The sequence below is a fragment of the Martes martes genome, assembly GCF_963455335.1.
Source record: "Martes martes genome assembly, chromosome: 5".
Taxonomy (NCBI): domain Eukaryota; kingdom Metazoa; phylum Chordata; class Mammalia; order Carnivora; family Mustelidae; genus Martes; species Martes martes.
In genome coordinates, this window is record NC_137892.1 from 75,331,487 (window position 1) to 75,354,790 (window position 23,304).

Below are 23,304 nucleotides of genomic sequence, written 5' to 3' on the forward strand. Positions count from 1 at the left end.
GCTGTCCTGTAGCATTCATAGGCTCCATCAGGTTCTGGGTAAATGTGAGTCCGCTACTGCCACCATGTGGTGGTGCCAGGCATGTGACTTCTGGCCCATGGTTCCTCAACTGTGAAATAAGGAAGCTCAACTAGAATAAAATGAACTACAAGACAGTATGTTTTTTCTTGGGGAAAGCCACAGGTTTAACAAAATTTCAAAGGGTTTTATAAATCGAAACTGGCTTTGAAGTTCAAATTCTGCCCTTCAACTTATGTAAAACAAACAAACATCACAACCGGCCATTTTCTCATAACTAGAAGCTCTTGGTATTCATGTGACTTCTGGAAAACTAAAAGTTCCAGTGTCTTTTTCATATACTAATGCTTAGTTTTAAGCGGTTTTTAAAATGGCCAGTTGACAATTTAAATAGGTGCCCTAAACAAGTCTTAATTAGCTACTATGTTTAAATCATTATAAATATAATACTATGTTGTTAATGTCTTTTGATAAAGAACTATAGTACCTGATTATTTTATTTGTATAAGGAAATTAATAAAAATACCTTAATTGATAACTGACTTTTTAAAAGCCTAACTTAATAGAAAGACTGCTTCCAAATTATTTTAACATAGGTACACTGAGTAAACCTAGAAAGGAAGTTGTTTACCTAAACAGATTTTTTTTCTGGCTTCAAAGGGATATACTAAAACACTCCTATATAAATAAAATACTTATTAATAGGAATATCAGCTTTCAAGAAATCTGAGAAAGAAAGAATGTTTAATCCAGATCCAAAAAATTCTTTTAATAGCTGCATCAAGCCACTTCTACATAAATATTAAATATACCTTGAGTTTTTTTTAATATCACAAAACTACTTACTTTGCAAAATTTATTTGTACCATCTCTAGCCTTAAAGGAAAATTTTAAGAATTAATTCAGCTTTCCCTCTATTTCCTCTTCCCCTGTGAACTACTAAGTTTTAGTCCCTTTTCTGGCCTTCAGTTTTCCCTATCTGTAAAACTGAAGGTTTGGATTATACCACCAAAATCTTTCCTGGCACTAATCTTCTATAGACCTTGATTACTGATTAGAATGAAGCCAGTAATAGTATAAGGCAGCATATTTGAACATTAAGGAGATCTTCCAGAGATAGTACCCATCTTATTTAATAAATTAAGAATAATCTGTTGTGCTTTAAAGTGAGCAAGTTCACATCTCTTTATTGCCCTCTGAAAGTTGGTTAGCCTCAAAAACTACCTTTCTAAGCAGCCTCTGCAAGGTCAATAGTATCTGCTCCATTCTTCCTCTTCTCTTTGAAATAAACACAAATAGAACATATCTTACAACTGCAAGAAAACCTGAGTCCCTTCCAAAACAAAGGTGATTGTACTGAAGTAAATTATCTCTAAAACTCATTCCATAGATATTTATTAATAAGCACATTGTGAAAATCTACGTTTGTTCTAGATTTCAAGTTTACAGAGGAGCATTTCACCATGGTGTTAGGATTTCCCACAACTACCCTCTGGGTTCTATGAACAATGAAGTAGGGAATCTGGCTCATGTAACTCTCTATTCATAGCTTCCCTTTGCCTCAAATGAATGAGCAGTAGTTCCTTTGAGTAAATCAAAACAAGACATCCTTGGGAGATTTTTTTGTTATTAATCTACTCCTGGACTCTATCCTAGGAACTAAGGGAGAACTCCTAGAGAGATATATAAATCTTTTAACAAAATATATACATGAAAAGTGGCCAGTTTTCTTCCTTGGAGTAGCAATCTGTAAAAATAAGTGCCACCATTTAAAAAGCAGCATACCCTAATCGAATTTATTGGTGAGACTTTGGTGATTCTCACCAAGTAAGAATGAAACGTACACATTAGGTAATGGATGGCCTTGGGTTCGATCTGCCTTTTAAGGCAAAGTCAACTCTCTTTCATCTTAATTCCTTCTCATGGGAGTTATGTACTGTCTACACTTGGCTTAAACTAACAGTTCTATTATGGACTACTTTCAGTGTACATGTAAATATTCATGCATCAGAAGCCAATTTCCTTTATCAGTACATTTAGAAGGTACACTTTGGGGTGCTAATGGACACTCTTAACTTAAGTAATGGTATTGGTAAGGATCAAATTGCACTATTAGTCCTGTTAATACCACACTGGAACACACACTGCATATATATGTATTACCCTAAGATAAAACTCTTTTCAGAATTTTGTTACTTTTTATTATACACCAACTAGTTTATATCTTAGTTCTTTACAAAGAAAATGCTAAGAAAATTATAACCACATTATATGGTTTTAAATCATAATTCCAGATTTCTTTACATATAAGATGGAATGGTCCAGCAGCTATGTCCACTGTCACAGACTTGAGTTCCATTCAATGATATGGCACATCCTGCAAAATTAACTAGTCACACACAAAAAAAGTCTCAAATACAGTAAAAATGTACACACAATAAAGGTAATTTACAATGACAATTAAGGAATGTAATTTATCTTGGCTGTGCTTCAGAAATTTAGGGTCAAAAGCCTTAGTCAAGGCACAAAGCAGAAAGAGGTGAGCACAGCTGTCTCTAGGAGGGGGCAAGGTATGTACAATCACTGATGAGGTATGCATGCACGCAAAGGATTTAAAACTGCTCAGTCTTGCTACAAAAATTGAACCAAGTTAAAAGGAAATGCTGTGGCTTCCCCCTACTATTCACCTCTGTATCAAGTCCACAACCTTACTTCATACAGAAAATAAAATTGGCAAGGATCTCCAAAAGTAAATCACTGTTTGGGTAAATGAAACAAAATGCTTCACTATTCCCAAATGTTGGTTGTGCCTCCTGGACTAGAAGCATTTTGTAGACAAAGGAGTGTTTCACAAAATTGAAATGTCATTCAGGTGAAGGGACAAGACATTTTCCACAGACACTTAAAATTTCAAACTTTCAAATGGCCCTTACAGCTGAACCATTGTATGTTACAGCAGTGTGGGTTCTGGGGATCCTTTAGCAGCAAATGCTGATTTAAAGGGCACGGGGTCTCTTCGGGTTGATTTGCTTGCTGGCCTGTTCTTCTTCTTGCAGAGCTGCACGAAAAGATTTCACTTTATCTTGGAAAAAAGAAAAGAACAAGAGAATGAGTAGTGCGTTGCATGCAATACAGTATACAACTTCATTGGTCCTATAAAGTCGGCAGCCTTACTTCATAACATTAATGCAGGATTTTTCCTTTTGTTCTCTGTTGTCCGAAACTCAGAATTAAATATAATACTCAATTATAACAAAAGTTTCATTACTTAAAGATTCATGAAAATAACCTTTTTTAAAAAAGATTTTATTTATCTATTTTAGAGAGAGAGCACTCATGAGTGAGAGAGCACAAGTAGGGGGAATGGCTGAGGGAGCAAGAAACAGAGGGAGTAGAAGACTCCCTGCTGGGCAGGAAGCCTGATGTGGAACTCATCCCAGGACCCTGAGATCATGAGCTGACGCCAGACACTTAACCAAGTGAGCCACCCAGGAGCCCGAATATAACTTTCTTCTATATCTTCAACGGGTTTCTGTTCTGTTTAGCACACTTTACAGTGTTGAATTTTGGTTTATTTCAATTCCTTTTGGAGTGCAGACAGGCTACATATGTGTGTTAAATGTGTACGGTCCTGTCAAAAAAAAACATTGAGTCCCTGAGATCAAGAGTCAGGGCGCCTGGGTGGCTCAGTGGGTTAAAGCCTCTGCCTTCAGCTCAGGTCACGATCCCAGGGTCCCCATATCGGGCTCTCTGCTCAGCAGGGAGCCTGCTTCCCTCTCTCTCTCTCTGCCTGCCTTTCTGCCTACTTGTGATCTCTGTCTGTCAAACAAATAAATAAAATCTAAAAATTTAAAAAAAAAAAAAGTCACATGCTCTACCAACCAAGCCAGCCAGGTGCCTCCAAATCTTATTAAACTATAAAGTAGATATTTCTTCCCTCAATATTAAGAAATTTCTATTCCCAATGCCTATTTTACCTTTTTTAGCTATGAAATTTCAAAAGATGTTTGAATTTTTAAGAACAAATGTCATTTTGTCCTTATCAGGGATTGTAAAAGGGGATAGAGAAGGGATTATAGAATAATCTATTTCTTGGTCTTACAATTCCTACTATTATGTATTAATTCAGAGTCCCATAAGAATATTACTAGGTAAATAAATGAAAGAGGCAAATAAAAGTCAGCTATGAAGGTGAGAAATATCTCATCTCTTTCTATACCAGTGGTTCTTAACCATGGGTGATGTTCCCCTACTACCCCCCCCCCCGGCATCTGATAATAACTAGACATTTTTGACTGTCACAACTGGGGTAGTGGCTACTGTCATCTAGTCATCAGAGACCAAGGATCCTGGTAAGCAATGTACCATGCACAGGATGGCACCCTCAACAATTATCCAACTTAAAATTAATGGTGCAAGGGTTATGGCCTTTGGGAAAAAAAGGAGAATATCAGTTGGAATCTCAATTTCTTTCCCCTCTTTCGAAGAACAATGATATTTTAAAAATTAAATTCTGAAATTTAGAAAGGAATTTAAGGATCTCTGGATCTCATACCTGTTAATATAAGATAAAAGCTCTCAAACTTCTTATGTTAATACCAAAATTATCTCTGGATGGTAAAAAAAAATTTTTTCCTAAAAAAAAAATACAACAGCTAGACAGTAATTTCTTCAAAGTTATGGATACACTTAATACAACTAAGTTGAATGCCAGATATTACAAAGAAAAAAATTATAATCCATTATGATCTGTTCTATATAAAATGCATACAGAAAAGCTCTTTGTGAGTTCTGATAAGAAAAATGATCAAAACACTTTAATCAAGGCTTGAATATGAAGAATATGAAAAACGAAAGTAAGTTTTAGAAACTCTACATTTGCACCAACAATTCTGAATTGGGCAAACGGTCACTGCTGGCTCTTCATAGAATATGATTTCAAATTCCCAATTTCACAAGGGACCTATGTTAAAAATTAGCCAGTCTGGTGTTAAGAACCAGCAATTCGATTCTGGTTTTACACTGCATTTCATGTACACATACAAAGATATCCATTCGCATACAACTGGAGAAAACTAATTTGCCACAGAAACAAGTACATACGATAAATGTGTATGTGAAGCTACACAGACAAGCTAATTAAAAAGCCAAGAACAGATGGCATGTAGGTAAGTCACATACATTCGCAAAGTAGGAAGGATAATTTTTGAAAGGTCTTGAGTTGTTCAAGGTCTTGAAACCTTCCCCTTGATTTTTTAAGTCTTCAAAGGAGAGACATGACACAGATGCACAGAAAAGAGGTGCAGATAGGAGGCTACAGAAGGGATGGTCCTGAATAGACCCAACCCAAGCAAAATAATTCTGACAAGCACTGACCTATCAAACTAAAAATCTGAATTAGTGTATAAAATTCACAAATTTGTTAAAATCCATTTTCCCTCTTTAAACATAAGATGCTTTTATCTTTTCAAATGCCCAGATAACTAAAAAGCACTTGAAAGAATACTCCATGTTTCTTTTTTATAAAAAAACAGAATGACTAGTCTGTCTTTATAGCTCTGGAAATGTATTAAATGGTACCCATAATTTTTATTTTAGATATCCTCTTGCAATACGAAAATCCTGCCACCACTTACATACAAAGATGGAGACTTCAAGCACTAAAATGAAAAAGAAATTACCACGCAGCTCAGTTAAAATGTCTATTTTTTGCTCAAGAATAGCTTCAAGTTGAGTAGCATATGAATCTACATCATAGTCTACTTCTTCAGTCATCTCTAGAAGAGCCTTTTCATCTTCTAACCATCGGATAGATTCCTAAAAGGACAAAAATTCAAAAATCCAATAAGCCTCTCTGTAAGACAGAAACCAATTTACAAATTTCACATATGTTAAATATATTCAAGCATACTTAAGATGGTATTCTCTAAAATATTAATAAGTATAAAACATCTTTATTTACACAGTAAAATTGAGAAATATTTCCTTAAATTCTAACACAAACACAAACACGATAAGCCAAGCAAGGTAACTTCATTTTTCTACTTTTACTTTACCCTGGGTAAGGGTTTGGGGAAGGGAATGAATCCAACACATATCAACCAGTGAGCACAATAATTCTCAAAACTGTAGTAGCTACCCCTAAAATTGGGGAAGAATGGTATAATAAAACTACTGAACAATTTATTGAGGTCTATGGTAGCCTAGAACTTGCAAACCATGTAGAATTTACAAATCCATTTGGGGCCTCATAGTGGTTGGGTCAAGAGTTAACCCTAAATTCCAAACACTAGGTCTTCAAAATTATTGTGACTATAAGAGACCGATAGTCAATTTTAGAAGAGTCAAACAAATCACTAAATAGTAGCTACTTACTATTCATAGATGCTTTAAAGGAAACTAATCATTTTTAAGTGATTTTAGATAATGTGGAATTTATGTTTCATTTCCTAGCAAAGTCATGAATCATACAAATCATGAACAAGTTCATACCATAGTGAGTTAAAGAGGCTTTGGATATATAAATGGGCACTTTCTAGCTTTCAGTACAATTTAATAGCTAATTATAACTAGACTATACGTATTATCAGGCTGAATTTTAGGAACTTAGCTTTAGATATCTATTAGAAAACTATATGACATATATATATGCATATATATATAGTTTCCTATACCTATATATATATCCATCTCTCTATGTGTATCAATTAAAACACATACACAGAACACATATACACATCCCATTTTTCTTTAGCTATCCATTTAATCTTTTAAAACAACACTCTATTTTGAGAAATGACAGATCACAGCACAGAGTAACAATAAACCGAATTGTAAAAAGAATACTGGATTGAAACTGAAAACTAATCACTTCTGCAAGAAACAAAGACCTTCTAGATTTCATCATAAAATGGCAGAGTCGGAAATGATAGTTTTTATATGACACCTTGCTCCAAAAGCACAGAGACAATTTTCTTAAATTACAAGTGTCCTTTCCTGATTTAATCTAAATACCTAGGCCTCTAAATAGATTACCAAAATAAGGGTTTGACTAAAACTGTTTTCTTTTTTATTTTTTTTTAAGATTTTACTTATTTGAGAGAGAGCGAGCGAGAGAGCACGAGCATGCAAGGGGAGAGGGTCAGAGGGAGCAGAGTCCCCGCCGAGCAGGGAGCCCAATGCAGGAGTCGATCCTGGGACCCCAGGACCATGACCCAAGCTGAAGGCAGTTGCCTCACCAACTGAGCCACCCAGGCAGCCCCCTGTCTTTTTTCAAAGACTTTTAACAAAAGATTTTAAAGGGAGTGGCAGGCAGCAAAGAAGGAGGCCCCCCACTGAGCAAGGAGCCTGCCTCAGGACTAGATCCCAGAACCCTGAGATTATGACCTGAGCCAAAGGCAGATGCTTAACCAACTGAGCCACCCAGGCGTCCCAGAACTGTAATAGTTTTGATGAGGATACATGCTATTCTCAACTTATAAAATAAACTGTTATACTTTTGAGCCTTTTTTTTAAAAAAAAGATTTTATTTATTTACTTGACAGAGATCACAGTAGCCAAAGAGGCAGGCAGAGAGAGAGAGAAGCAGGCTCCCCACTGAGCAGAGCCCGATGCAAGGCTCGATCCTAGGACCCCAGGACCCCAGGATCATGACCTGAGCCAAAGGCAAAGGCTTTAATCTACTGAGCCACCCAGGCGCCCCCATTTTTGAGCCTTTTATCCAGGTGTTTAAATGGCCTACAGCTGAGTCATGTTAATATTTGTTTACAAATAAATATTTCTCAAACATCAGAGAAGGGACACAGGTCAACAGAAAGACTGATCTATTGTTCACCTTTTTCTCAAAACACTTTTTTTTTTTTTCAAAACATATTTGTAGTCTCCATAATGATATCTAAATGTTCACTTCCTCATAAGTATCATTCTCCAGGGTATCTTCTTGTTATAAAAGGGAGCAGATGGGGGGAAGAAGGAAATCATACAGTAAATCACACAGTACTTTTAATAGGCTGAATGGACAATGGGATGAATACGTCAGCAGTTACTGGGACAGGCAGGGATTTAACGATCCTCACACATCTGCCACTGAAGTAACCTTCCCTTTCCTAAAGCACTTTTCCTCCTTTGTAAAGAAAGATACTTCCTCAACTGTTATGATAACCCTTAGCAGTTTTTCTTAGTTATGTCAAATAAACTGTCCTAACATGGAGAAAGAGGTGGTGGAGGGCAGAAGTTCAACCCTTTTCTAAAAATGGACAACTAACTAAAGCAAACAGAGCAGGAGAAGAGTAGTAAATAAGCTAGGTCTTTTCACCATGGCACAAAAGAAACACTGTAACCACCATTCATTTTCTGTCCAAAATATCCCATACAAATACTCTATACCCTACAAATACACATATACATACACACAAGAGTAAATTTTTAAAATTAGGATAATATTCGAAGTATTATGAAAGTTCTTAATTTCCCTACAGAAATATTTGATGAAAGGTTCTGTCTTACTTTACCTGGAACACTGCCCTGTGATCTTCTACAACTTGTTCTTCCATTTCTACCATTTGTGAGACAGCTTCATGGAAAGTAAACAATTGGGGAGAAACTTCTTCTTCCTTAACATGAACGTAGTTTAAAAAATTAGGACATAAAGTTTACATTTTAAATGTTACATAAAAGTAGTTTCCCCATATCATTTATAAAAATGTCACTTAAAAAATGAGGAAGTTTGCAAGATAAACACTACTAAAATATAATATGAAAGGCAAAGCCACAACTTCTTTTTTTTTTTCAAGCCTTTTGATTTTTTTATTACTCAAAACAGCTTCATTTCTTTTATTTAGCTTTCTGACTCTGTGATTGTGCCTTCAACACTTTCACAACGATTTTCTGCTCCTCGATAAGGAAAGCACGCTTGATCCTGTCACGAACAACACACTTGGCACACATGGAACCACCGTAGGCCCTGCTGACATGTTTTTTCGTTTTAGACAACCTCATAAGCACTCTAGGTCTCACAGCACGAACTCCTCGAAGTCAGCCTGGGCACACGCCACATGCAGATTTTGGTGCTTTCCCAACCTTCTTGGTATAAAGGTAAACAATTCTATTACCTGGGGTTCGGGACAGCCTAGTTTTATTAGAGGCTGTATTGTAGGACAGCCTACGACGGTAGGTCAAACGCTGGACCATTCTGAATGCCTACGGAAGCCGTCCCCGGAAGAGCCACAACTTCTTTTTATGGGTCATAAGTATCTGATGTAACACTCAGTAAGACAGCCCAAATTTAAGCCTATCAGTAAGGGGTAGTTTTCACTTAGCCCAGGTTTTACTGTAGAATTACCCTAAAAAAGCAATCTCTTTTGAAATAATGCAACTTTTCAAAAATACATTTATTATAAACTAAAATATTTCCTCAGTATTGTTTTATTTTCACTAACAATCTAAGCCATTTGTATGTCTTAAATATCTTTTCACCAGAAAAGAGATTTCAAGATAATGTCTTTTATGACTGTGACTATCAAATTAAGTGTTCTGAAGGTCTCAACTCAGTATTACTAAATCTTAATTTCTGCATTACACCATACAATATGTTAGTTTTTATAGAAATCTTAATCGACAACTGACTTTACCTCATCAATAAAAACCCCACAGACATAAATACAACATATTCTTAGTCCTACATCAAGTGAAAATTTCTCTGGCCTTGCTTTCTTTTTTGAGCTTCTTTCCCAACCCCAATGTCTATAATGATTTATTTCCTCAAAATGTGGCTTTAGTGATGAGGTTTACTTAAAATTGTTTTATAAAATGTGAGTTAAAAAAGTGACGTTTTTCAAACAAGATACACAATTCTAAATGTATGTACAAATTTTGGTTAAATAGTATAAGACAATTGACTTCAATCAGTATGTTACTATCTGTAAAAGTTTATATATGTATTATCAAGTTGGTCAAAGAACTTTTTATCTTCTCTTTGGGAAACAAATATCTGTTTTTATTAAGAAAAGCAGGCATACAATATATCATACAATAAACACACTCAACCAACTTTATTCATTATATCCGCCCACCTCCCTGTCAAGTCCAGAATGTCCTCTTTCTTTTGCATTAAGATACTATGCAAGTTCCTATCACTTCCATGCAGTCTACTTAGAATACTTTTTTTGTCTATATAACTACTTCTGGAATGCTAATGTTCTTTATTATCTTCTACTTTGTGTACTTATGTTGGTTTTATCTGTAGGACATGTCTTAGACCCTATCCCGTTTTAATTTACCTTGTTAAGACCTTAATACAACTGTAAGAAAAAGTACACAGGCATCAGTAAATTCAACTAAAAAGCTAAGGCTGAACCACCTCAAGATAGTTCCAAGGGGTAGAAAATTTCAAGGAAAGCCACATACTCTCAAATATGGAGAAGACTGCAAGAACTCATGATGTTATACTTCAAGCCTCTGGATCAGTCCTACCTAACCTCTCCAAATTAAAGTCCTACAAAGACCCAACCAGGCAGACAGAAAAATAAAGTGGAAAAGATCTGCTACAGAGAGGACCCATCTTGTTTTCATTTTCCAAATCCCTAAGAGGCACCATACCTAGGTACAGTACATGGTTGTTTCAAGAATACAAAAAGCAACTATACCTAACTTTTGGAGACGGGAGATAGGAATCTCATTTTCAGGCCAGGATCTCATTTTCAGATTTTTATTTTCCATGGTTCAAAGTTTAGAACTCTTATTTTAAGCCATGAACCCCACATTCCCTCACCTTTTGGAAAAGCAGTTAAAAAGTAGAGATAATTACGGTGTCTACTACATAGAGTTGTGAGGATTACATAAGATAATAAGTAAAATGCTTAGCTAATGTAAGTTATGTAGTAAGCAACTAATAAATGCCACCTTTTATCATGAGAAAATACTACTGTAAGATTCTTAAAAGAATATATAAAACTATGTAGGTTATATTTTTAAAAAGGAAGTTAATTATATAATCTTTTACATCTCACAGAAAGGAATCCCCTAAATATGTTAAAGTAATCATGTGAAAACATGTACTGTTTGTGCTTTTTTTGTTACTTCTTTATACCTCTTTGTCCTTATACAACAGGTACATTATCTTTTCTTATTTTTTGAGTAACTGGGAATCAAATTGTTAAATTATGAAATGTCACTAGCCATTTCAAACATACAGAGTGCAACCATACTTAACAAATGTTAGCATTTTGTCATGTTTGATTTTTGATAGAGTTCATGCATTCTTTTTATATGCATGAGTCCAAGTTAATTGTTTTTAACCTATACGTATGATATGTTGTATGCGTAATTCTTTTTTTTTTTTAAGATTTTATTTATTTATTCGACAGAGATCACAAGTAGGCAGAGAAGCAGGCAGAGAGAGAGGAGGAAGCAGGGTCCCCACTGAGCAGAGAGCCTGATGCGGGGCTCGATTCCAGGACCCTGGGATTGTGACCCGAGCTGAAGGCAGAGGCTTTAACCCACTGAGCCACCCAGGCGCCCCTGTATGCATAATTCTTAAAGTTGTTTTTTCCCTATATTACTTTCAATACCACCAAAGTTTAATACTGATAGAAAATCTGAGGGGGGGGTAAAAAAAAAAAAAAAAAGAAGTTTAGATCAGGGTCAGCAAACATTTTAAAGGGGCAGACAGTACCTATTTTGGGCTTGTGAGCCATACAGTTTTTGTCATTGCTTTTGTCCAAGAAAGCAGCCAGACAAGTTGTAAATGAAGCATGGTCATAATTCAGTAAAACTTTATGCATAAAAACATATGGCTGGCCCATAGACTGTAGTCGGCTGACCCTTGATGCAGATGGTAGTTTTCAATCATTAAGTTCTGCTACTGATGAAATGAACTAAAATCAGGTCATTAGAACTATATTGTCACTCACGTTTTGTTCACAAAGAAGTTTCAGATCATCTCTCTGAGGGGAGCTCCCCACACCCCACTGTGCCTCTAAGTCATCAATTTGATTTGGTGGGTGGTGCATTATTGGACGGACATCACCAGCAGCAGTTGGATCCACAGTCAATTCTTTCACCCTATTAATACATAAGAGGCATCTAAAATTAATAAAGACACATGCAGAGGATCAAGAAACTACCATCCTATTCAATTAACATATTAAGACTGATGATGTCAGCTTTCCAGATCAAGTTTATCTGAAATCTGTGTAAAGACTAGAGGGATATTCAGCTGATGAACTTTCAGAATTTGGTGAGGTAACTTTACAATTATTTCAGAGATAATTATTGTGCATAATGACAATTAGCAAAGTATGTAGATTTAGTATTTCAAAGTAGAAACAAACTGTTTTTGCAATTAAATTATATAAACAGAAAAATGCTAACAAGAGCACTTAGATCAATAAACAGATTATTGCCAAATCAGATAACTTAATATACTTTGTAGATTTTTAGTTGTTATAATGCTCTATTAAAATAGGCACGTGTGAAATAATCATAATTCTAATGTTTAAGATTATGTTATAAAGTTCTATCAATTAAAAATTGTTTACCTATTATACTTCAATTTACATAGTGGGAGGGTACATGTTCTAAATCAAAGGATCTTTGTCATTTCCTCGCAGACAAGGAAATTTATAAGAACATACAGAGTAACGGTAAACTTCTCATTTTAAACAAGACAGTTTACCTTTCAACCATAAATATGCAAAGATGACATCATCCTTAAAATTATGAGGGGAAACAGGAAGCCTGAATTCTAAATCAACATTTAAGCAAATAAATTAGTAAAGTACACAAAAATGAAGATCATGCAGTACAATCATCACCTGCCAAATGAAATGAAAATGAAAAATAAAATGGCTCAGAACTAAAGTATAAATGAAATATTCATATGTAACACAATTCAAAAGAAACTATGAAAATAAACATCTTATGCATAGAAGGAAGTAGACCTGGTAATCGAAGGAGAAAAGTCGTCATACTCATAAGAAGGAGAGAGATCAGGGCGACTGCCACTACCCTGTGAGAAGGGAATGTCTGATGGACTAATTCCAAACTCCTTTACTCTGCAGCACCAAAACAGCAACAAATTAAGAGAAAATGCTCTTGTAAAGACAGCAATGCACATTTCAAGTTTTTATTTTGTATTCAGCTTAATTTGTTTTTTAAAAAAAGATATCAACATTGTTTTGACTTAACTGTATATAGAGTACTTTAAAAATAATTTTAAGAAGTTTTTGAATTTTTCTGTCCTATTGATACCTTTGTCCACAGTCCTTCCTTTCTGGTATACTTTCCCCTTTCCTCATGATCCCTCCTAAAAGTTTAAACAGACCATCACCTAAATTTTAAATGCCCCTTCTTTAACTACATGACTATTAATCAAATTTCCTTGTACAGTCAATACTGCAAATATTTTATTAGCATCAATGACCCTTCAATATTCTTGCAGACTTTTAAAAGAGAATACAAGAGTATTAAGTCCTTACGGCATCCACTATTTGTAATGAATTAACTTCTCTCCTATGTGTCTAGAATGGTTCCATCCTTGGTACAAAATGAGAAAGCAGTTCCTCAAATAGTTTTCTGTGTTTGGTTCAGATGAAGAACCCTGGTTAAGGAAAGCCTCTTTAGCAATGGAATTTAAGTTGCTTTTGGTAATATCTCCGATATTTATATATAACCAAATTATGGCTTTTCTGACACCTCTTTGTGATTCCCTGTGTTCCTTTTGGAGACATCCCATACATAAATACAGTAAACAGTACATAAATACAGTAAACAGTATTTATTATGTATTTCCTACATGTTAGGTATTATGATTGTATATTTTAGGCATTATATTATATAAATCTTACAACAATCCTGTGATATTATTTTTACCACTTTACAGATGAGAAATCGGTTCAGAGCCATAAAGTACCTTACCCAAGTTCATTCAATGAGAATAAGTGAGGTTCAAACCTAGCTATGAGTACAAACACTATGTTACTAAACATCCAATATACTGAGCATGTTTTTCTCACTACTTCTTTTAGATTTAATCTGAACGAAATTACTATTTTGTTGGGTCACAGATAGTCATACAGATCAAACTAATAATTTCATGTAGATCAAACCAATTTATTTCTTCTACTTACAGTCTTTCTTTGACCTATTGGTAATGTCTGCTCTCACAGGTTCAATACTGGATTCAGCTGCCCTTCATCCTTTATAGTCACTTTGGAAAGCTTATTTACCATACAGACTGACAAAATCTAAATTTCTAACAATGATGTGATTCTTTTTACTCCCAACTCCATTTAGGATTCTATCAGAATCTTCTAATTTAGATAACCTATCCATCCCTAATGGGCTAATATTTTCCTCTATTCCAAGGGCTTCTGTCTAACTCAAACGCTAAATACTATATGCAGGAATTATATTCCTCAAATGAGCTATCAGGGGAGTTTGGAAATCTTTATTTCTAGAGGTGTGCAAAGAAAAGACAGAATTATTTGTCCCAGATGGTTAATCACATTGCAGATAAATTACATTACATGATAATAAATTAAAACATTTACTTGGACCTAAATGAACTAGGGGAATGGCCAGATAAGAGTATGTTCGCATTAGGTAGATTCTGTTGCAGTTAGAAGTCTGAACACACGGAGGGGTTTTGTTTTAATTCTATAACATGGCAATATTCTGCTATACTAAGCTGTTGCTTCTCTCTCCCATTAACAATTGGAAGAGAAGCACTTTAATGATAAAAACCCCACATACCAAAAATGTTCATTATAAAAATTAAAAGTACCATAAATGTTTGCAGCTCAGAGCCCAAAATTCTAAGTTTAAAAAGGATTAAATTTAGAAATAAAGTTCCATTATATTTATAAAGAAGTTATTTTAATGTCTTTTTGCAAAATGTCAAAGGCTTATACTTTCCAACGGTTTTTACTATGATTAAAAAAAAAATCTCTTCAGTTGAAACAAAATCAAGTCACAACAGAAAAAAAGAGTATGACCCCATTTATGGAAAGTTCAAATACAGCTACCTATGTTGTTCAGGGATACATTCATAGGTGGCAAAACTGTTTTTAAAAAGAGAGAAAGAGAAAACCAAGAAAATTATGCCACAGAAGTCAAGACAACATCTACCTTGGGGTAGAGATTAATGGATTTGGACATGTTATTCAGGATTTGTCATCAGGAGGGGACATATGGGGAGCTTTCTAGAGAGGCAGAAATGTTCTATTTCCCAATCTGATGACAGAATTTACACTGTATAAATATTTATTAGATTATTCACTTAATGTTTTCAGTACTTCTCTGTACACATATGTATTCCCTGTTTTAAAAAAAAAGAATAAACATAAAATTTCCATAGCAATTAAACAGGACAAATACTGTATTCAGTAAAATTAAGGGAATGTCCACAGTAGAAATGGAATACAAAGAGGACTTTGATAGCTAACAATGAGAATCACAAATGCAGTATGTGATAAGAGAAATTTAAAACTACAAAGTCATTTTTTCAAAACGAGCAACAGGAATAATTTTTGGAACAAATATAAATCTATCACAATGTGAAGTTCCAAAGGCATTTCATGACTCTAAGGAATAAATTATTTTAAGTCTATAATACTTTTTGTCCTTTATTTGTAATAACATCACTGTCCATTAAATTATCTAACACTAGTGACAATGAGTAGTAAAATGTAACTCATATAGAACACCAGAAAAAAAAGTGCTATCATTACTTATTCAAACCCTAGATTTCCCACATACAGCATTTAGTATTATCAGAAATAATTTTTAGCATATAGATAAAACAATTTAAGAAATACAGATTGGTCCCCTTATACTCATTTAGACTTTCCTATTAAGAAAAATTTACATGATTTAAATGCAGTAAAAAAATATGAAATATAACTTGGTGAAACAGAAAAATGTAATCATGTTCTAGGATAGAAAGACCAATTCTACTAAAGATCTAAATCTCTTTCCAAATTATGCAACACATTTCCATTTATTTTCAGAACTTGACCAAATGACTCTACATATCATCTTAATAACATGCAAAACATTTTTTAAATTAGAAAAAAATAATAAAAGTTACCCTATCAGATAGTAAGTCAAAGTAAACACTGCTCTACTCCCTTCAAACTTCAAACTGAATAACTAGTTTGCATACCTATTTGCATATCTTAATGTATTAAGAGTATTTTCACAGGATGCCATTCCTGGAGAGATTGTGGCAATCTGAAGGAGAAGATGCAAAGGTAAAGAAAATGTTATAAATGATGAAGACGGTCTTATCAACATATTGCTCATTAAGATCTAATCTTAAAATGGTTATTTAAAATAAACATTTGTGGTATCTAAACTCCAAGATAATTTGCAATATTACACCCACAATCAAATAATAATTGTAAGTCACATAAAATATAAACAACTCTCTGAAAGCACCAGAAAATGATTTAAATCGGACAGAAAATGGATGTCAACACCCAGGAGAGAAGAGCACTGAGAGTTTCCACTACCCCTTCCCCACCCAATACAACAATTTTTTTGTTTAAGGGCAAGCCCCACTGCTGTCACACAGGGTAACTGAAACTTCACTAGAAAACTGGAATTTCACTGGTTAAACTAAAGGACAGAATTTGAAGGTAGCAACTAAAGCAGCTAGAAAGTGAGGTTTGTCCCAGAAGAGAGATAATCATGTAGGGAGGTAATCGTGACAACCAAAAATTGTACATATAAACCGCCCGAATCTCTGGCTGACTCCTGAACCAGGCATACATAAGGCTTACTCCAAGTAACAGCTGAGTCTAAAAGAACAGTTTTCAATTTTATCTGCTGCCCAAAGCAGGGAAGACAGGAGTTTGAAATAAGTTAAGTGCACTTCTTGCTAAAACAACAACAATCAATAATCTTTAGAACATAAGAGAATTCAGAGTGTCTAAGTATTTATTCATAATAAAAATTATATAAACAAAAAAAATTATATAAACCAATTTTACTAGACATACAAAGAAAAAGAAAAGCGTGAACCATACTCAAGGAGAATAAAAATCAATGAAGACCAACCTCAAGAAGACTCAGATGTTGGAAATAGTAGAATGCATTATAAGTGCAATATAATCCTCTCTATCAGACTGGAAGGGACCACATCTTAAGTACCATTGTATCTCTCACAACAGAAGGATTTAAATGACTGTTATTAATGTGCATTATAATCTTTCCATAGATATTGTGAGTTATTCACTATTCAGGGTTAAAACAAAACAAACAAACAAACATAAACTTACCATGCAGGTACGAGAATTTTCACCTATGAATGAATCTCTTAACACCTGAGTGAGCTTACTTGCTCTGAAAGGAGTATGAGGTTTATTTCTACCTAAGGCTCTGATGCACTCCTGAAAATTAAGAAAGCAAGTTTCAGAGATTAGGCTCCTTATAACAAGTAATCTTATCTAACATATTTAAAAGACCTTTTATTATAACCCTAACATTTAAGATCTGATTGGCTCTGGAAATCCTACTAACAGGTTTAGAGCATAGTAAAGATGGTTATATAAAGCTAATTCAAGAAAATGAAATTAAAAACAGTAACAACAACAACAAAATACTTATTACAAAAGACTCTTCTAGAGACTCTAACTAGAATTTAGATGTAACAGATAGAAGGATAAAAAGCTAAACTTTGAGGGGCACCTGGGTGGCTCAGTGGGTTAAGCCTCTGCCTTCGGCTCAGGTCATGGTCTCAGGGTCCTGGGATCGAGCCCCGCATTGGGCTCTCTGCTCAGCAGGGAGCCTGCTTCCCCCTCTCTCTCTGCCTGCCTCTCTGCCTATTTGTGGTCTCTGTCTGTCAAATAAATAAATAAATAAATAATCTTTAAAAAAAAAAAAAAGCTAAACTTTGAAATTGGCATGACAAAAGAAAAAACACAGAATGTTTTCTTGTAACCTTGCCAATCCTTCATTTCCTTTTTTTTTTTTAACATTTTTAAAAGATTCTGTTTTCCAAAAGATTTTATTTATTTGTTTGTTTGTTTATTTAACAGAGCGAGAGAGGGAACACAAGCAGGGGGCGAGAATGAGAGGGAGAAGTAGGTTTCCCACTGAGCAGGGAGCCAGATGCAGGGCTTGATCCCAGGACTCCGGGATCATGACCTGAGCTGAAGGCAGATGCTTAACCAAATGAGCCACCCAGGCGCCCCTGATCCTTCTTTTTCTATTCAAGGAAGGGATAGAATATTGTCCTCCTAACTTTCTGAAAGCCATTCCACATTTTTCTGAGACAGTATTTCTTAGCTGAGTTTTGGGATTCCTGATCTTCCCCTACGATAATTATACTAGTTAAAGCCCTGTAGAATCTTCGATCTTTTTTTCACTTTAAAAAAAAAATGAGTATGTGTAAAGAAAATTCCTGGGTATATTATAAATCAACAACTGTAAACATAAACAAACCTCTCTTCCTTACTAAATGCTACATTTGCTATGATTTGTAGCTACTCTAAACAAAATTAATGTCAAAAGCAAAAGATCTTTCACAATTAAATACATGTTATTTACCTTGAGTGCTAAAAGGCTTTTATTAATTTCAGCACCTTCAAGCCTGGTTTGCCTGTCTGCACTGGAAGTATCAGCTCCTCGTTCATTTCCAGCCAAATCAATGAGAGAAAATTTGCCATGTAGTTTTCCTTTCCTTCTAAGAATAATCTGAAACACTGCATGGCTCCGAGATGAATGTGCATTTGCAGATGTTTGACCGGATGTTCTACAACAATGTGATTAAGGTTATTTTAGATACCAAAAATACGCCAGTTTTTATATTGTAAACCACATTTTCCATCAAATAAACCTTCAAAAACTATCCAGTTTTCATCATTTAAATACAAAAGAGACAATCTGACTTAAAACACTTCAACATACCAGATTCATACACTTTAATCTGGCACACTTTGAGTATATTTGCAGTATGATTATCAATATAGTAGATATCACTCAGTAACACATAACAGTAGAAGTTTTTATACTCAAATTTTTACTACGAAAATGCATTAATACCTCTGTTTTGTTTAAATACCCAAATTATCTAAAACTGATTAAGAAATTAAGTTTCTCTTACTTAAAATGAAATTTACCTGCAACTGTTGCCTATGTCAATGAGTTTCAGTACATCTTCAACACATTTGACCTCCCGTTCCTGTAATCCCACCACTTGAACCTGTTGTTTTCCATCTTCTAGTACTCTTAATTTTGTTTTCCTGTTTAGCAAGTCAAACACCTATTTAAAAAAAAAAAATTGGTAAACTAGCTTTAAAGAAAAAGACTCCGTTCTATAAAAATGAATCAGAGTCCTATAAAAATTATCTTAGAAAATTAGAATAACTTGAATAATAATGCTCAATATTGAAGTTGAGACTTTCAAAGGGAATTTCCTAAAATCTTAAAAAAATGCTAACATAATAGTCTAACACATATAAAAATATGTGGTGGAAATGGTTGCACAACATGTAGTTAATGCCAGTGAACGTGTACACAAAAAAATGGGTAAAGTGTTAAATTTCATGTTATAAATATATTAAACCACAACTTAACATCCTCCCAAAAAAATCAGTTTGTTTGCTTTTTAAGTTTCCACTTACCTTTCCACTATAAATTTCAAAAAAGGTTGCATATACTTGAAGTTCTAACTTCTTATAGTTTGGCTTCTTTAACATTAAAAAGACATCCCGAGCTGTCAAGAATTCCATGTGGAGAAAATGTGTTAAGATGTTACAAATACTATCTTTTTTTTTTTTTTTTTTTTAAGATTTTACTCATTTTATTTGAGAGAGAGAGAGGGAGCAAGAGAGAGAACATGAACAGGGGACAGGGGCAGAAGGCGCGGGAGAAGCAAACTCCCTGCTGAGCAGGGAGCCTGATACGGGGCTCAATCCCAGCACCCCGGGATCACAACATGAGCAGATGCTTTACTGACTGAGCCACCCAGGCACCCTACAAATACTATCTTTAAAAAGCAATTCAAATTTTCTCTATTTAGAGGAATCAATTAATCTTTACCTAGAATGACAGTATCAATAAAAAAAAATGAAGACTAAAGTGAACACTAATTTTACAAAAAAATAGTAATAGTTTTTTTACACTTAAATATAGATGTCACTCTCATATTCAATAAAAGAATGCTATTTATTCACATAAATAACATAAAATTATGGATGGTCATAGCAAGGTTATTCCCATAACCATACCAGACAGAAACTTTTCATACATTACCTATTCGACAACAAATACTAGTAAGTTTCAACAAATACTAAGCTCCAATAATATGTCAGATTAAAATAATACAAATAAAATCAAGATTCCTGTTCCAAAAGCTAATTCTCACAATTCTTTTCAAGCAGTCTGACAACCTAAAACTGACATAATATACACCAAGTTTAACTTTATGGTTATCCTGAAAGTCCTGAACTATATTTCCAAGTTTTATTTCAAAGCCAACTGAGCAATATTCAAAAACATTATAAATGATATGCAAAAAAGACAGTTACCTGCTAATGCATAAATTCCTTTAGAACAATCTTGATTCTTTCCTGAAAAGTCACCTCCCATAGTCTACATGTTAAAAAACAAATAATAATAGACATTATTCAGGAATAAATCTTAAGAATTTAGGTCTTAGAATTAAGCCATAGGGAAAATAAACAAGCTGCATAGGAGGATGTAATTAATGAATTACTCACATGAGTTTTTCCACTTCCAGTCTGCCCATAAGCAAAGCATGTAGCCATTCCCCTTTCAAATATAGTTTCCACTAGTGGTCTAGCTGTAAACCTTAAAAATAAAATGCACTAGTCAGAATGTGCCATCAATATTTAAATTAAGTAAATAAAATACTAAGCCTTATTAATAAACAAAAGTCATACCAATTTTTTTTAAGGTTTTATTTATTTGACACAGAAACAGAGAGTACAAGTAGGCAGAGTAGCAGGCAGAGGGAGAGGGAGAAGCAGGCTCTCTGCCGAGCAGGGAGCCCCATGCGGGGCTCAATCCCAGGAACCTGGGATCATGAACTGAGCCGAAGGCAGCTGCTTAACCAACTGAGGCACCCAGGTGCCTCCATACCAATATTTTTAACAAATCAGTGGGCTCAACTGTCAGACTACAGTTGAGCCCACTGATTTGTTACAGTTTTTAAATAACCTTATCCTAAAGTTGCTTACAGCTCTTTAAAGCATAATTTCAAGTAATTCCATAATAAACGATGGTCACAATGGGCCCCCCCAAAAAAGAGAGAAAGAAAAAGACAGTAACTGAGCTAAGACATGTGTATATACAAGACAATATTAAAGTTTTAAAGATTTTATTTATTTATTTGACAGACAGATTACAAGTAGGCAAGAGAGGCAGGCAGGGAGAGAGAGGAGGAAGCAGGCTCTCCACGGAGCAGAGAGCCCGATGTGGGGCTCGATCCCAGGACCCTGGGATCATGACCTGAGCCAAAGGCAGAGGCTTTAACCCACTGAGCCACCCAGGCGCCCCAATATTAAAGTTTTAAAAATAACAACAAAACAATGTAATACTAGGCAAGACAAGTAAGGTTTCTACAGTGAAAACCAACAAAACCAATCAAACATACAAAAACCCACACCACCAGGATTAAAAGTTTTAACAGAAATCAAATCAAAAGAGTGACAATCTCGAGAGAAAAAAAAAAAAAAACTATAAAAACATTATCTTAAGGCCATCTACCCAAGTAGAAAAGTGACACGATTTCCTTGAATGTAGCTAAGTAAATATAAATTATACATATAAAACACTGGAGTTGATAGTTTCAGTTCAGGAGAAGGTTGCAAAAATATGGTTTTGAATTATTTTTCAAACCTGTTATTGTAATCACAGCTAGAGTTAAAATTATAGAAATACTTCATTGAGCAGAGCTCTAGAAAGCGTAATGGGAAACAAATCTTTTTTCATATTGGCTTCAAAATAATGTGTATGGGGCACCTGGGTGGCTCAGTGGGTTAAGCCTCTGCCTTCTGCTCTGGTCATGACCTCGGGGTCCTGGGATCGAGCCCCACATTGGGCTCTCTGCTTCCCCCTCTCTCTCTGCCTGCCTATTTGTGTGCGCGCTCTCTCTCTGTGTCAAACAAAAATAAAAAATCTTTTAAAAAAATAATGTATGTGGAACACTTTATACAGTTCTGCTGAATTTTTTTTTAAGGAACAATTGAAAAAGGTACAGAACAGAAGGAGCAGGAAACAGTGGTCAAATAGAGGTAGTAAATGAGGGTGTATGGGTGGCTCAGTTGGTTGGGCAACTGCCTTCAGCTCAGGTCATGATCCTAGAATCCCGGGATAGAGTCCCACGTCAGGCTCCCAGCTCCACAGGGAGTCTGCTTCTCCCTCTGACCTTCTCCCCTCTCTCATGCTCTTTCTCACTCTCTCTCTCATATAAATAAACAAAATCTTAAAAAAAAAAAAATTGTAGTGAATGAGTCTACAGAGTGATTAGACAAAAAAAGGCCTAACTCGCATTCCCTCAAAGGTAAATAAAGGGGATAGCATCAATACCGGTAAAATTAAGAAGCATATATATAAGGTAAAACAGAATGTTTACTAAATCTAGCATATTCAGAGAAACATACCTTATAATTATAAAGTCAAACAGACATATTTTATGAAGCAGGAGTGGAAGAAGAAAAGGAGAGGTGGGGGAAAAGGGCTCTCTTCTCCGGTAAAAATACACAATTTATATTAATAGTTCCCTTTTAAAACAAATTCTTCATAATACCATTTAGCATTCACATATTCTTTAATTTTCTCCTCTTTTTTTACAACTGAATTCCCAGTTTACTGGCTTAAGCCCAATGGAGTTGATCTAAAAAATATCTCATTAATAAAACTTCAATTCTCAGGACTCTTATTGACCATTTAATTTTCTGTTTTCCAGCCATATTTATAAAATGAAAAGTCAATGAAAAAGCATTCAAGTAATTGCCAAGACAGTTCTAAATAGATTGAAATAGCACTGCTGTTAAAACTGAACTGTTATAATTAATTAGACAGCAATGTTTACAAACTATGTATGAAAATCTAAATTTAGCATACAACTTTGGGATATCAATGTGTTAAACTTATAATTTTGAGTTGTTTATACATTGAATATTTCATGTATTACAACTATTCCAATGCTTAAAGATGATAAAAATTAGGCAAGTGCAAGTAGGTTTACAGAACTTTTTTTTTTGCCTTAAATGGTGGTAACATGTGAAATAAAGATTTAGAAAACTTAACGAGTGATAT

At 34.6% G+C, this 23,304-nt stretch overlaps 1 protein-coding gene and 1 pseudogene across 4 annotated transcripts in view; both read right to left on the reverse strand.

Annotated features, from left to right (window-relative positions):
• Positions 1–59: 59 nt before the first annotated feature.
• Positions 60–23,304, reverse strand: part of KIF2A (kinesin family member 2A) — a 75,784-nt gene continuing 52,539 nt past the window's right edge. For 2 of the 3 annotated variants that reach the window (XM_080803395.1, XM_080803397.1), the window contains exons 10-20: positions 20,742–20,832; positions 20,550–20,613; positions 19,644–19,735; positions 19,140–19,282; positions 18,568–18,772; positions 17,298–17,408; positions 16,181–16,248; positions 11,928–12,078; positions 8,529–8,630; positions 5,700–5,835; positions 60–3,100 (exon numbers count right to left, since the gene is read on the reverse strand). In XM_080803395.1, coding sequence (XP_080659521.1) covers positions 3,015–3,100; positions 5,700–5,835; positions 8,529–8,630; positions 11,928–12,078; positions 16,181–16,248; positions 17,298–17,408; positions 18,568–18,772; positions 19,140–19,282; positions 19,644–19,735; positions 20,550–20,613; positions 20,742–20,832 — 1,249 coding nt within the window. In that variant the 3' untranslated portion in view covers positions 60–3,014. Of the gene's footprint in view, positions 3,101–4,573; positions 4,654–5,699; positions 5,836–8,528; positions 8,631–11,927; positions 12,079–16,180; positions 16,249–17,297; positions 17,409–18,567; positions 18,773–19,139; positions 19,283–19,643; positions 19,736–20,549; positions 20,614–20,741; positions 20,833–23,304 lie in introns of all 3 variants that reach the window. The other variant, XM_080803396.1, reaches the window with a different exon arrangement.
• Positions 8,825–9,229, reverse strand: LOC308342800 (large ribosomal subunit protein eL34-like; annotated as a pseudogene). The gene has a single exon. The product of its transcript is annotated as a large ribosomal subunit protein eL34-like (transcript).